The 15120-nt window shown below is 56.4% G+C and overlaps 1 protein-coding gene across 4 annotated transcripts in view; it reads right to left on the minus strand.

The window, feature by feature from the left end:
• Positions 1-15120, minus strand: part of LIG1 (DNA ligase 1) — a 38346-nt gene that overhangs the window by 2780 nt on the left and 20446 nt on the right. For all 4 annotated transcript variants that reach the window (XM_069458407.1, XM_069458406.1, XM_069458409.1 and 1 more), the window contains 13 exons: positions 13044-13216; positions 10588-10754; positions 10144-10220; positions 9201-9292; positions 8889-8988; positions 7528-7613; positions 6733-6848; positions 5771-5866; positions 3616-3726; positions 2970-3041; positions 2376-2520; positions 2124-2206; positions 864-1016 (listed from right to left, as the gene is read on the minus strand). In XM_069458407.1, coding sequence (XP_069314508.1) covers positions 864-1016; positions 2124-2206; positions 2376-2520; positions 2970-3041; positions 3616-3726; positions 5771-5866; positions 6733-6848; positions 7528-7613; positions 8889-8988; positions 9201-9292; positions 10144-10220; positions 10588-10754; positions 13044-13216 — 1471 coding nt within the window. The remainder of the gene's footprint in view (positions 1-863; positions 1017-2123; positions 2207-2375; positions 2521-2969; positions 3042-3615; positions 3727-5770; positions 5867-6732; positions 6849-7527; positions 7614-8888; positions 8989-9200; positions 9293-10143; positions 10221-10587; positions 10755-13043; positions 13217-15120) is intronic.

Consider the following 15120-nt stretch of genomic DNA (forward strand, 5'->3'; position numbering starts at 1 on the left):
TGTGCAAGCGTTCAAGTCCTGTGACCATATTACTTAAGTGCATATAGCAACATTTAAAATAAAGTACTTATATGGCAAAAAGGCAGAAAAGAAAAATACTCATAGCAAAAGATCAGAATTTTGTAAAAATATAAATATTCCATAAAACGCCCCCTCAAATGTTACTAGTGGTTGCCTCTGGGATTCTGGGTACTATTTTGTTCTGTTTCTGTGGCAAAAGATCCAAATTTGCTGGATATGCGAATATAGGAAATACACAGGAAAATCAAGTTACAATGTACATATAGCTTAAAAAAAAAAAAAACATTTCCCAGAGTTCCTTGCAGATGGCAGTGCTCCGTGGAGCAAAGTTCTGACCAACAAAACTTAATGGAAGCTGTTCGCTGGCTGAGGCTGACTCGGATGGCCCACTCCTTTGTCCTTGTGCCTTCCTCCTTTCTGCTGTTTGGAACATGCATGGCCATGATGGCTGGAACACCTGCAGCCACACTGTGATGATGAGGCCAGAAGCACATGACAAATACGAATGTGGGGAAAGAGAGGAGGAGCCTGGACCCCAATGAAATTGGAGAGCTGCCTGCCCCCCACGTTTCTCAATACATGAGAGAAAAATAAATCCTTCTCTTACGTAAGCTATCAGTATTTGCTGCTAAATTGAATTCCTAACTGATGTAGGCTCCTTACACCTTTCTATACTGGCCCATTTTTCCAAAAGAAGCAAGAGTTAAATAATCAGAAAATGTAAATAAAAACTAGGACATGAGCACCTCTTGGTCTGGGCCCTCCCTAGGTTGCCAACAGGAGTCCCCAGCATTCGAATCTACTTTTCCCCTGCTTCTGCAGTCAGCCCCAAGCCCCAGGACCTTGCATATCGCCTGCAGCTCCTCACTGTCCTTGTCGTAGGAGGCCAGCAGGAAGCCCCCGTACCGGCCGGCCCGCTTCCCCCGGCCCAGGTAGGCGCCGATCACCACAAGGTCCAGGGTGTCGCCCACGCCGTCGAGGTAGTCCTTTTTCAGCTGGGAGGAGGGGAGACAAGATATGAGGGGGCAACCCAATGGGGGGCATCACTGCTGGAGCTAATCGGTGGGCTGGAGAGAACTTCCAGAAACAACGCTGAGGATGCCCCGAGAGAATGGACATGGGAAGGGCTTCTCGCTGTGGACGGCACGTGGGTGTAACGTGCATGTACCCTAAGACAGGGAGGTCTGTGCCATTACAGCTGCTCGTGTCTACAGGGGTGACAGGCAGATAAACACACAGGAACATCCCGCCAGCAGGCCGGGCCAGCTCAGCTCCAAAACGGCTCTCGTGCCCACCCAGCCCTCACTGCCCCTTCTCCACTCAAACCTCCATCGTCCCTTAGCCGCCGACAGACTCGCTCACTCACGCCCACTCCTGCCCAGGCCGCCCCTCCAAATCCCTCCACTAGCCACAGGGAAACCACAGGACCTTTGCAAAACGACAGCCAGACGCTGTGACTTCCCTGCACGAAACCTCCACTGGCTTCCCCAGAGCTCTTAGAGGGAGATCTGGTTTTATCTGGCGGTGGCTCCCACGCTGCTGCGTGACCTGGGGCCTGCTCACCACTCCTCCCTCTCCTCCCACGTCACCTGCCTGCTCCCTGCACACGCCCAGCTTGTTCCTTCCTCAGGGCCTTTGCACTTACGCCCCCACCCCCACCCCGCCTGGTGCTCTGTCCCTGATCTTGTCGTCGACCCCCTCCTGCTGTCTCCATCTCAACCCAAACGTTGCCTCTTCCCAATCACCTAGGGCGCTCCCAGACCTGCTGGCCCCAAACGGACTCGCGATCCCCATGGCGCTCATCATTGCCCAACTTTCTCTTTTTGCTCGTTTGCCGGCCGACTTCCTCCCCGAGTGCCTGGCCGACACTGAGGCCGGCACGGAGAGAACAGAGACCTCATCCAAACTCCACACTGTAGGATCTGCAGTGCTTGCGCCAGGGCAAGCACTAACAGGGACCTGGGGTGGGACTGTGGGACTCTGAAGAGGGTCCCTGAGCTCAAACAGGGTACAGAGTGGAGACTCCAAATGACTGCCCAGTCGGGACAGACTTGCAGACCCGGGGCTCTAGTGGGGAAGGCCAGGTCAGGGACGGGAATCACCTTGAGCCAGTTGTGCGATCTCTTGGCGATCTCATAGGTGGCATCGACGTCCAGGGTCTTCACCATCAGCCCCTCGCAGGAGTCTGAGGGAGACACACAGCGAGGTTCTTGGAAACCCCCGGCTCACAAGGGCTGGAGCAGGCAGGGTTCTGGTCAAATCACCTGGGGTGGGGGACAGGCTGGGAAGCCGGGGTCATTGCGGGCTGCAGGGAGGCCACAGACCTTGGCGGAGAGAAGGGCAGGTGGCCTCACCTTTGACGGACTGCTCCAGAAACTCGGCGATCTGGTCAATGTCCTTGGTGTCCAAGGAGGTAGCGAAGACAAACTCACCCTCCGTCTCCATGAAGTTCTCCCGGAGGAGCTGCCGGCGTCGGGAAAGGGGCTCACGTACCAGGGACTGAGGGGCCGGGGAGGGAGGACAGAAGATGGGGTGTTATTGTGGAGACAGAGACAGTAAGTCCTGACCGCGAGGCAAACAGGAAACATACAGGTCACAATTAGTAACATGGTTTACAGAAAGCCTTGAGGGGAGACCCGCGCTGTCGGGAGGATTCTGAGAGCTTAAAGCACAGGGTTGGTCGCGGGCAAGAGGGGCTGGACACCGCTTAGAGCCGGCGAGCTCGGGAGCACCAGACAGGGAGCTGTGGCCTTGCTGGAGCGTGAATGGACACTACGGGTCTCTTGTAATTTAATACCAGTTGAATAAAGGCACTTGGAGAACCACTGCCTGAGTGGCCTCCCCACTGGTGAAGCAGAGTCAGAGATGACAGTCAGACTGCCGGCTCCCAGGCCCACACACCACCCCCGTCTTCCCTTGGCTGCTCCAGACATGAAGCCGGAACTTACCTCTCCGTTGAGGTAGATGAGGTCGAAGGCATACAAACACACCTGCACCTGGATCTCGGATGCATCCACCTCCTGGGTTGGGGCAAAATGGAGACCAGGAGTGGGGGAAGGTGTGACGGGGCTGGCTGGGTTCCCCCGGCATCGTGCCTGAGGCAGACACCGGTCACCTGCTAGTCTCTCCCTCTCCCCAGCTGACAGGCCGCACACCCGTGAGGGTGGCAATGCTGCTGGCCCCAGGTGGTGAATCATAACAGCTCTTGGCTAATTCTGACAACTTCACTCCCCTTCACCAGATATTTGCTCTCCCAGTCTCCTTTGCAGCTAATGAGGGTAACATGACATCGTTCTGGCCAATGAGTTATAAAGGGGAGGTCTGCTGGGGTACAGGTTGTGGAGGTTCCCACAACAGATCTTTCACAGCAAAATGACAGAGATGTGGGAAAAGGGCCCTTCACCAGCTTCCTATTTGGGATGCTGGGATGGGAATGTGATGGCTGGAGCCGTGGCAGCCGTTTTGCAGAAAGGCTGAGAGAACTGCACTCAGACTGACACTCTGCCCTTCTGGGATCGGGCAGGATCTGTAGCCAGGCCTGGGAAGACGAGGGAGTATGGGGTTGTGGCAGGCAGTGGAGGGGACCAACAGTACCTTGCGTTTGCGAGTGGTGAGCACTTGGAATGGCTGAATCTGCTTCTTTTCCCGGTCCCAAGCCACGGCTTCAGTGTCCAGGATGAAGGATGTGACAGATGGGAGTTTAATCTGAAAAGTGAAGGGAGAGACTCCGGGCTTATATGAGGCAGAGGATGGGGTCAAAAGAAAGACATGGGGAAACAAACTCCCTTTTCCTTCCACAGCTCTCCAGATCCACTGACAAAGAGACACACGAACGCAGATCTCCACTGAGGGGAGGAAAAACTTTTCTGAAAACGTACTATTCAGTCCCACAAGCTGGGGACCCAGGAGCCTTTGTCATCTCCCTTTTTCTCTCACCCACATTCAATTCCCCAGTGAACGTGTCAATTTCCCCTTCAAAAATCTCCAAGCTGCCCACTTCCCACCACCCCACTGCGCTCAGTCACTGCATCCTTCTGGTCCCCCCATCCTACGCTGCCCCCCAGCTCCACTGTCCTCACAGCAGCCAGGGTGATCCTGGCAAAGCCAATCTGGTCACAGTGCATCCCTGCTAAAACCACCCCGTGACTCCCCAGTGCTGTGGGGTGGGGTGGGGTGGGGGGAGTCTCCTGTCAGCCCTGGTCCTCCCTTGCCTCCCCTGGCCCCGCAGCCTTGCTCTCGTCACCCCGGCACATGAGCCTCTGTTTTTAATGGGCTGTGCCCGCCACCACCGGGCCCCTGCACACGCGGTTCCCTCTAGCATGCCGGCCCTGTCCTTCCCCTGCACTGTCCTTCGCCTCCGCTGGGAGCCTTTTCCCTTGGGAGGCACAGGTCCCGGGGCACCAGCCCTACCGTACCCTGGAGCCGCGCAGCTCCCCCGACACTAAGCCTAAGTCAAGTCAGTTTCTCACACAGGCTTACAGAAGGTCGGCCCTTCTCTTCAGAGCCCTGACTGCACATGTAATCATGGAGTCAACCGCAGGCCTCTCTGGTGAAAGCCTGCCTGCCCCGCTAGGCTGTGAGCTGGGTGACGGCAGAGACCGTGGCAGGCCTGTCTGTGTCCCCAGCCTGCAGTACAGGGCCCAGCTCAGAGCAGATGCCCAGTAAGTACTTGTCGAATGAATAAGCGGAAGAAGCCAGATAGAGAAGATTTTGTACTGTAGGGTACCACTGGTAGGAAGCTCTAGAATAAGCAAAACTAACCTATGGTGAAAAAAAGCTGATGAGGGGTTGCCTCTGGCAGATGGATGGTGGGGGGCGGAGGAGGGGCAAGGGAAATAGTCTAGAGTGATGAGAATACAGACAAGTCCTATACACTGATTGGGTATTGGTCATATGGGTGTATAAACTTGTCAAAGCTCATCAAAGTATACTGTGTATGTAAAATCAGAAACTTTTATGGAAATTACATCTTAGTAAAATTTAAAAAATAGCGCTTGTCACTCAGGAGAGCCACCAAGGCACACGCTGTACTGTGACTCTCGTCTTCACCACCTCTAACAGGCAGGATTACGGACGCTGTGGTCCCTGCTCTCTGAAAGAAACAATTTCCTAATGAATTAGGGGCCGGCAAGGAGAAAGGCTCTTTCATAGAGGAGTCCTAACATAGGCCAGAGACTCCCGCTGAGTGCAGAGAAACACCCAGCTCGGGGCCCGTGAGGCCCAGCCCTACGCGACCCTGGGCTTCACTCTGAGGCTGAGGCCCATCTGCAGGCCAGCTCCCGGGACCCTCGTCCCCACTCCCTCTCCCTGTCCTCCCTGCCGGAGAGGCTGCACAGTTAGATTCTGGCTTTCCCAGCCTCTGTCGCACTAGGGTGGCCACGGGACTCCAAGCTGGAGTCAGCTCGGGTGCTTGACAGGTGTCTTCATGGGAGGGGACAGAAGCTAGAATCCCTTTTCCCTCTTTCTGTCTGGAAGTGCGACACCTATTTGGGAAACTGTCAGGGGACAGGCACTAGGATGAAAACTAACCAGCCAAGGACAGTAGAGGACAGAGGCAGAAATGAGCTGGGTGCGGGAGGACACCAGTGCTGGGCCGCCCATCTCCAGATTTCTTTGAGAAAAAAATATCTGCTTAAGCCACGCGCAGTGGGAGCTCTGTCATCTGCAGCCAGATGAGATCCAATTTCCTCTAACGAGCCCCCACTGCCGAGCCGCCCCCTGCCGGAGTCGGTGCACGGCAGACACCCACCTTGGGGATGCGGCTGATGATGTCTGGGTACTTCCCGGTGTTATCTTCCTGGTTCCTGCTGAAGATCTTCACCTCCCCGCCTTCCAGAACATGGATCTGCCACAGCGGGTGGGGGAAGGGAGAGGAAATCAGAGCTGAGCCCACCCCACACGGTCCCTCCTTTTCCTTCTGGCTCCACCTTCACTGGTAGAAGGTTCTGGATGCTCTGGAGGAGGAACTGGTGCACAGAACTAAGCGAATCATCTTGGTTCCAACAGCACCTTCCACCCGTCTCTGGAAGCCCCTGTCATTTTTTATTTCCAATCCCCACCCCTCTCCTCCTGTAAACACATGTCTTGCTAGGTGTACATACTGATTTGCCTAAATGCTGTTATGCTGTAAGTATCATGCTGGTTTCCATGGTTAGTTTATTAGCTTATTTTAATACAGTCTCGTCACAGTCCTTGAGCAGGGCTACGTACATGCTATCTTACATGTGTATTGCTATCTCAACAAAGTTTCTATATATAAAATCATTGTCGCTGTCATGAATGATTTTGTTTCTTACTTCTTTCTCAACACTATTTTGAAGATCCATTTATGATGCTAAGGGTCTGCTGAATCCACTACGTGCAGCTGCCTCAAACGCTCACCCACATCGCTTGCTCTCTGGTCCCGGGTCACGGGACACATGGGCAACGTCACTGCACTACGGCGCCTCCCAGAATGGCTGCTAGAACACACCCCCCAGCAGGGCACCAGTGGAGCCACTACTGCAGGTCAGGACTTTTGACGACTTTGTCCTCGGATAAGCCTGTGGGGTGGTTATCGCCGCACTCATCGCAAGGGGGTGGAAACTAAAGCCCAGGGAGACCAGCAAGGTCAGCCGGGCAGCCCGTGCCAGAGGCTGGCTCTGAGCTCCCGTCTGACTGTCCCCGCCCTGCTCTGCGGCACCCCCTGCCTCCTGCAGAAGAGATGTGTACCTGTGCCCTCTGCCCATCGTATTTGTACTCGCAGGTGAAAGCTGCCTCCTCGAAGCGTTTCAGGACCTCGCTGACACCCCGAGTGGGATGGGCCAACATTGGCTTCAGGGGGATGCCTGGGCGGGGGGGAGAGTGGGTTAGGGTAGGACGGGGCCGAGGGAAGGCAATGCCCCGAGTGGGGCGGGTGGTGGAGGAGACCGCTGATGCGCCCCAGGACCCATTCTCCCTTCTCGCCACTGAGCAAGAGAATGAATCCTCCTGTGCTTTGGAAGGGCCCCTGGGACAACCCCGTCGCCCCTTGCAGCTAGGAAAGGCCATGTGACTGGAACGCATGTAAGAGGTGCTACGTCTGGGTGACATCCTCACGAGCAATCTGGTTGCCTCCCCTCCTCTCACAATCTACATCAGGAAGTGAGCCATCTCTAATCACACACTGGGGGGACAACCTCAGGAGGGCAGAGGGACAGGACAGATGGAGCCTGGTCCCTGGGTGATCCCTGGAGCACAGCTGCGTACCCTTCCTGACCCTCCGCTTTGCTCTGGTGACTGGTGTGTGACAGAAAGCAGTTCCCTTCGGCCTGACCCGCTGCCTCTGGCACACCCCACCACGGCAGCTTCACCTGCACAGCCAGCGCAGGAGGGAAACCCCAGGAGAAAGGAATGCGTTTCAGCACCAGGGAAGGGATGTAACTTTGGTGGGGAGAAAAGAGGACTGTGCCGGTGCCTATAGGGGGGCCCATGTGCACAGCGGCTCAGCAGCACGTGGGGCTGCCGTGGGACCTGGGGGGCCCATACCTGGGCTCAGCCTGCAGTGCTCCGGGAGTCGTTCCAGGCCATGCTCCAGCAGCACGGGGACAATTCGGTCCAGGTCAGGCACCTCACTGGGGTGTGGGGCGAGAATGAGATGCGGGAGAGTCTTCTTAGAACTCGCACAGCTTGGAAAGATACCTCAGCCTGTGCCTAGAAGCCGGGGCTCCTACACGCCCCTGCCGGTCTCCGTCCCCACGGCCCCACCCCTCCTGCCACTCCGTCTCTGTGTTCTCCTGCTGTCCCTAGTCTGGGCCTGCCATTGCACCGTCACCACCAGACCAGCGACTCTCTCCTTGGCCTACACACGAGAACCATGGAAGGTCGTGTTTAACTTTACTCAGGCATGAAAAGGATGAATTGATGCCTTCTGCAGCAATCTGGAAGGAACCAGAGACTATTACCCTACGTGGAGTATCTCAAGAATGGAAAAACACACACCACACGTGCTCTCTCATAAACTGGAACTAACCGATGGGCACACGAGCCCACAGAGGGAAGTAAAACTCACTGGAAATCAAGCAGGAGGGAGGGGGAGGAGGGGAGGGGCTAAAGCCCACCTAACAGGTACAATGAACACTGTTCGGGTGATGGGCGCATTTGTAGCCCTGATTCAAGCCATGGGACAAAAACATTTGTACCCTCTTAATATTTTGAAACAAAAAGAAAAGAAAAAAAGCAGCAAACAAGGTTTTCAAGGCCAGGCTCCAATGCAAAGATTCGGATTTCGTCTGCCTGGGCGAGGCCGAGGCCAGCACTGGGTCAGCCCCTCTGCAGGCAGATGTGAGTCCACCCCCCGGCTGGGAGCCTTGCGAGGGCTCGTTTTCTGTGTGTGCCCAGCACCCAGGGTGGCCCCCAGGCACTTGGGGGACTGCTCATGGGCCCTTCTGCCTCAGACACTGTCTCTGGGGCACCCAGCATCTCGCTGTGACCAGCGCTGGGTCAGCCGCCGGTCAAGGTCTCCCCATGCGGCCTCCTCTGGAGCCCTCACCATCACTCCATGGACGTTGTCTCTGTGACCGTCACAACCCCTCGCTACACGTCAGTCACCAGCCCTTCTCTGGGTCTCTTGTGGCCTTTTGCACGCGCAGCCCACCTGCAACTCGGAAACTCTCGATGCCCGCTGCCCTCGCTCACTGTCAGCGTCTTTCTGCCTCTTCCTGGGTCTCTGGCACTGCACCGCCTGCCACCCTCCTGATCTTTGTCAGCACACGTGTGCCCAGGACCGATCTCGTCTGGCCACCACCCTGCTCTCAGCCACCAGCCCCATGGTCACTACTGTTTGGCAGCCACCGGCCCTCCCCCTTCACCTGGGCCCCCCTGCTGTGCCCACGGCCCCCGGCTCTCACCAGAACGTCTGCTTCAGGATCATGCCCTGCTCCTCCAGCCACGTCTTCCTGGCCTCTGCTGTCTTGCCCTTCCCAGCATCCAACACAGCTGGGGGGAATCCTAAGAAAAGACCCCCAGAGGCTTTGGGATGTGCCCGACCGCTCAGCCACCCCAGGTCCACAGTGGAACATAAACTGAGGCCCAGGAGATGCTTCCCTCAGGGGAAAGGAGTCTGGGGTGGCAGGAGCTGTGTGGGGAAGGGGCGGGGGAGAGGACAGGGGAAGGCCACATTTGCTCTGGGGAGGGGACAAAGACTGGCCAAAGGAGCTCACCTTGGCCTGGGGGCGTGAGGCTCACAGCCTGGGCGAGGGCGGCCAGCACCGACTGCTCTGCCAGCCCCAGGCGCAGCCGTCCGCTCAGGGACCTGGGGAGAGAGCAGGCTGGGGAGTGGGCCTGCTGCACCTTTCCAGTTTCGCCTCTACCCCTCGCTCTTGCCTCCTCCAGCCTCCCCCACCTTGACGCTTTGCAGATCTTCTCCTTGAAACCCAGAATCTCCCGAGCCTGACCCAAGAGATCTCACCGCCCCATGTGACAGATGCGGAAGTGGACACCAGCCAGTAACGGTCACCACCACCGGCACGTACTGGGCGGCAGGACTGGGTGCCCTGCAGCTGCCTCTCATCTCAGCTGCCCTGCAGGGGTGGTGAGGCTCGGGGAGGGCGAGGCAGGCACAGAGGGGCCTGGGGCCTGCACATGAGCGTCAGACCTGACCCGGCACAGCCCTCGCTCTGAGCCAGCGGCTGCGGGCAGGAGGCTTAACCTCCCTGTGCCTCCACTTCCCCCTCTGCAAACTGAGGGTGAGGATAACAGGGCCTGCCTTGCGCAGCTGGTGGGAGAAACTGGCAGGACGAAGCACATGGCACAGGCCACACTAGAAATGCTCCATGACTTGGGCTGTCCATGGTGACTGTGCTCCCATGGTCATGGCAAACCCCGGCTTTGCGCTGCGCTGCCCCTTAGGCCAAGGCAGACATCACAGGCCGATCACAGCACGCTCCACCCATGAGTTGAGGACCTTCTCCAGGCAGGGCCACCAAGGGAAGAGCTGGCTGTGAAAGGAAACTGCTCCCTTCCCACCCCCTCAGGGTCTGGACCTCCGGCTTGTGCTCCTCTCATCCAAGGGGAGTCGGGTGGTGGTTCTGGCCGCCAGACCCGCCCAGCTTTCACCTCCAGGCCTGCAGCCCCCTCTCCCCGCCGCACAGGCCCAACATTCACCTGGCGATGAATCGGGCTTCGGAGTGGCGGCAGGCAACGAAGAGGCCTTTGATGATGTCCATCTTCTTGGCTGTGGACTGGAGGAGGCAGGGGACGCCAGTCAGGGCCTGGTGCTGAGGGGAGGGACCGCACCTCCCCTCCCCGGCCACCCTCGCACCCTCGCCCCACCCCCACGTCCCAGCTCCCATGGCCTCCAGCTCTCAGGGCAGCTCCCTCCCTGCCTCCCTCTGTCCCCTTCAGCCAGCAGGTATTTACTGAGTCCCATCGTGCGGCAGGCACGGCACTAGGTGCCAGAATCTCCAGGGCAGACCCCCGGTCTCGAGCGCAGGAAGGAGAGAAGGAGGCCCTGCACCCCACAGGCAGGGCTGAAGGGGCCCGGCCCGCATAGCAGAACCACCCACAGGGCCCCGAGCCGCCTGGGGTACGGGGTGAGCCCCTGCTTACAGCACTGCCCGTGAGCCTGGCGATGTCGAGGAACTTAGCGAAGACCCCCGAGGCAGTGAGTGGCGGTGGCGGCAACATGAGCCTCTGGGTGCTGCGACTGTTCTCGGCCACCAGCCCCACGTCGCCCTTCTCAGCTGCCTCAGCCCGGACCGACTCCAGCTGCCGACCTTGGAGGGGAGACAGCGGGTGGCAGCGGTGAGGATGACAACTGCGGCTGTGTGTCTCCCTTCCCTGGTGGCCTGGATGCATTTTCTCCAGTGCATGTGCTTGTGGCGAGTCCCCTCACCTTGCTACTCCTAACGCTCACCCACTTGGTGAGATGGCTCGGTGACTGTCCCCCACCACACTGGGGGCAGGAACCTACAAGACATCCATAGGGAGTGAGGCAGGCAGTTGGCCAACACGTCCACACTCAAGGGAGACACCTGGGCCAGCGTCGTCAGGGCGTAGATGGGATTTAAACCACAGATGGAATCAGATCACCAGGGAAGTGAGTGTAGACGGAGCAGAGAGGCCAAGGGACCCCTTCCTCTAGTTGGTCATTAACATCCTCCAGCAGTGACCAATGACCTTTGGCTTGTCTTTTTGAAGTCACCAATTTAAACATATGGGACGTGCTTTGGACTTACCACCCAGAGCTGGTCCCAGGGGCAGCCTGGGTGTAAGACCAGGAGCTGGGAAGGTGGAGACTCGACCACCCTGACAACTGTGACCGGCGTCTGTCAGCCTATCACAACCAACACACCCTGGTCATGACAGAAATTTTGTCTCATCTTTTCTATTTTGAAATGAAATGAAGGGATAACGTGACCTACCAATACATATGGAGATAACGCCCTAACTCTTAACACAGAGAGGAGAGAAAGGGAACGTAATCCAACAAAGCAGCACACGTTTCAGTCTGTGGATGCTCAGAAGACAGGAGAAGACACAACAAAAGGGACAGACTTCGTGCCTGAAGTGGAATCGTCACGAGTGAGACAGCCACAGGTGTGGGCGTTGGTGTGTGACGTATCCACTGGCGTGTCAAAAGGGACAGGATTTTCCAAAACAGTGAAGAACTCACAACAAACCTGGGCTTGGGCAGCCGTGAGACCCACAAGGAGCCACAGAGACCAGTGTGAGCATCACGTGCTAAGGACAGACGCACAAAAGGGCAGAAAAGGCCCGGCCACGATGGCATCACTGGGCAGGGAACCAACACCAACAACTTCTTTAGTGAGAAAAATAGATCCTAGTTGCAGCCAGTGTACTTGGGCTTCCTGTTACTTGTAGCTCAGAGTGTTCTTAGCAGATACCGGTTGCCCTGGATCTGGTGTGATGTCCACGTTCAATAAATATATCTTGAGTGCATGAGCGAGAGAATTTTGAGTCTCCTCCTCTCTGGCTCCCATGACCCCATGACTCTCTCGTAGCCCACCCTGTCGGTCTTTCTCAGTCCCTTTGTCTTCCCGTGAAACCCTGGGAACCCCCCCCGCTTCCTAAAATGTCGGGATTCCCCGTGGCTCAACCCCAAGGTGCCCTCATATGCTCCCTGTACATCCTCTCCCGGGCGGACGGAAACTCGCCAGCGCTTGGGTCGTCCCTCCTGAGCTGACCTCACTTAAACCCCGCTCTCTGATCCAGATCTACTGAGCTCAGGCCCATATATGTCCCTACTTCTCGGATGGCCTTGGAGGGCCTGCAGGTACAGGCCACCCATGCCTGGTCCCAGGCTGGAATGATTAGCTCCCGCCCGCAGTACCTGACCCCAACCCCCGCCACCAGGGTCCCCACCATCTGGCAGGTCCCTCCTATGACTGTCTCTCTCCACACCCGCCCTCTCCTGCTCCCTGCAGCCCTGCCCAGCTCCTCTCCCCCCAGACCTTTGCCCTCAGCCTCCTCCCCAGCCTCCTAGCTTCCCATCCGTCCTCCACAAGGGCCAGAGCTGACCCAGCCCGCTGCCTGCTCTCGATCCTTCCATGGCTCCCTGATGACCCACAGCAAGCACCAGGCACTCCTGGCCCCTGGCAGGTGGCCGCCCACATCACCAGCCTCAAGCCTCCCCACCCTGCTCAGGCGGCTCGGCCCCTGCAGGCCCCTGTTTACCCCACTCTTCCCCCTTCAGCCCCTCCAGCTAAAGTCCTTTAGAGTCCTTAGGACCTCTGCCACCTCCCTAAGCCCCAACCCTCAGCCCAGCCCCCAAGTCCCACTGTCTTTACCTTCAGCATCTTCCTCCTCCTCACGGCCCCGTCTCAACACAGGCCTGGTCCTCCCTCACCTGAATCGCTGCCCTGCGTGCTCTCCCCAACACCCCTGCAAGTCTGTCCCCGTCAGGTTCTCTTCCCTCCTGGCCTCTTCCTCTTCCTCGCTCCACCTTCAGCTCTCTCTCCACCGTCTCTCAGGTCCTCCCGACCTCTCAGCTTTCCGCTGCTCAGCTCCCCTCCCGCTGGCCCCTCCACCACAGCCCCCCTTACCTGTGGCCTGGGCCACTGCCTTGAGAAGGACACCGTCACCAACGCCAAGCTCCAGGCCCTGCTGGGGTGGCCCAAGGCTATTGAGGCTGAGGTAGAGGACAGGGAGGAGGTCTGGGGGTGACAGGGCCACCACGGAGCGCAGCAAGTTGCTCAGGGTCTCCACCATCCGGAGCCTGGAGGAGGGGACAAGGGTGTAACCACCTGGTCCTTCAGGGGCAAAATGTGATTTTTTGGGGGTGGGGGGTGGGGAGGACACTAAAAGGAACCAGGAAGAGAAGAGGAAGGGGCTCAAAACGGTCCCAGGCGTGTGACCTGGAGCCACGGGCACAATCACAGACTGCTGCAGGGAGAGTAACTCAGTGTGACAACAATGATGAAGACGGTGGTGATCATCCCAGAGAAGCAGTAGCTCAGGCATATAGAGTGTTTCCTAAGTGCAGGCACCAGTTTTAAGCCGTTTATACCTTTTAACTCACCGAATCCTCACAGCCTCCCCCTCTGAGGTAGATATTATTATTGTTCCCATTTTACAGATGAAAAAATGGAGGCACAGAAAGATTCCATGACTCACGCAAGGTCACAGAGCCAGTAAGTACGAAGCTGAGATGCAAACCAAGGTGCTCCCAGCCACCAAGCTGTGCCGCCTCTAAAAAGAAAATCGTGTTTCTGTCTGTGTCAGCAAAACTGGAGAGTATGGGTTTGTTACCGGCAAACTTTGGGGCCTAATTGAAAAGAGAAGCTATGGTTCTCTTACAGAAGAAGTCTAATGAACACATTTTTAAAAATGTAGAACGAATAAGAGAAATACAAAATAACCATTAGGCAAACACCACAGTACCAAATGTAGGCAAGATTCACCCCTGGACACTGCAGGGGGTGGAATACCACCCCTCCAAGTCCACGTCCACGCAGAGCCTCAGAACGTGACCTTTTTTGGAAATAGTGTCTTTGCAGGTGTAATTAAGGATCGAGATGAGATCACGGAGAATTACTGGGCCCTAAATCCGATGAGCACCCTTATAAGTTACAGAGAAGGACACACAGAGGGAGCCAGAGAAGGTGGATGTGGAGACGAGGCAGAGACGGGAGCGTTGCATCTACAAGCCAAGGACCGCCGGCAACCGCCAGCAGCCGGACGAGAGGCGTGCGTCAGCGTCTCCCTCAGAAGGAACCAAACCTGCCGACACCTGGATTTTTGGCCTCCTGAACTGTGGCGAGAATAAATTCCTACTGTTTTAAGCCACCAAGGTTGGGGTATTTTGTTCTAGCAGCCCTGGGACACTAAAACAGATACTAAAATTAGTGGGCAAAAGTTTGAGACACAGGATCCTTGCAAAGTCTCAAAGTAAATCCCCAAGTGGGAAAACTGGCAAATGCAAATGAAGCCTGTGGATTACGGAACAGTGCTGTGCTGACGTTAATGTCCCGGTTTTGACAGTTGTCCTAGGCCAACGTGAGATGTAAGCAGGAAGGAAGCCGGCACCCTTTTAAGGGCACATGGGGACTCCATGCCTCTTTTGCAATTTTTCTCTAAGTCTAAAATTGTTTCAAAAAAGTTTCAAAGAAATAATAAAACCCTCTGATTTTGAATTACAGGGTTAGGACAGTCACCTGCGGTTCTCTTGAATTAGGTGATTTGGTGATGTCTGAGTTTCTCCTGAAACTACACACTGTGCTCTGTGGTACTGGTCAATTTCACAGTCCCCAAGGCAAACTTGAGATGTGTAATTTTTTTTTTTTTTTTTTTTTTGAGATGTATAATCTTTACTCGTGAAGAAACCGAGGCTCAGAGGGGTCGGGCACACAGCTGGGAAGCAGCAGAGCTGGACCCACTCTCAGACCGGCCTGTCCCCTGGGCAGGACCCTCACTTCGCTGCCCTCCCCAGACCCTGCATGACGCTCTCCCCAACACACACTGTGGGGCTTATGTCCCAGGGGAAGTTTCTCAAATGATCAAAGAGACACATTTATAAAAACAAAGCATTGAGAACAGCCTAAAATGCTCCACCAGTTCTGGGGAACTGAAAAATGACATGTGACATATGAAAATGAAGGAATACTACAGAGCAGTTAAAAC

The sequence above is a fragment of the Eulemur rufifrons genome, chromosome 24, assembly GCF_041146395.1.
Source record: "Eulemur rufifrons isolate Redbay chromosome 24, OSU_ERuf_1, whole genome shotgun sequence".
NCBI classification, from domain to species: domain Eukaryota; kingdom Metazoa; phylum Chordata; class Mammalia; order Primates; family Lemuridae; genus Eulemur; species Eulemur rufifrons.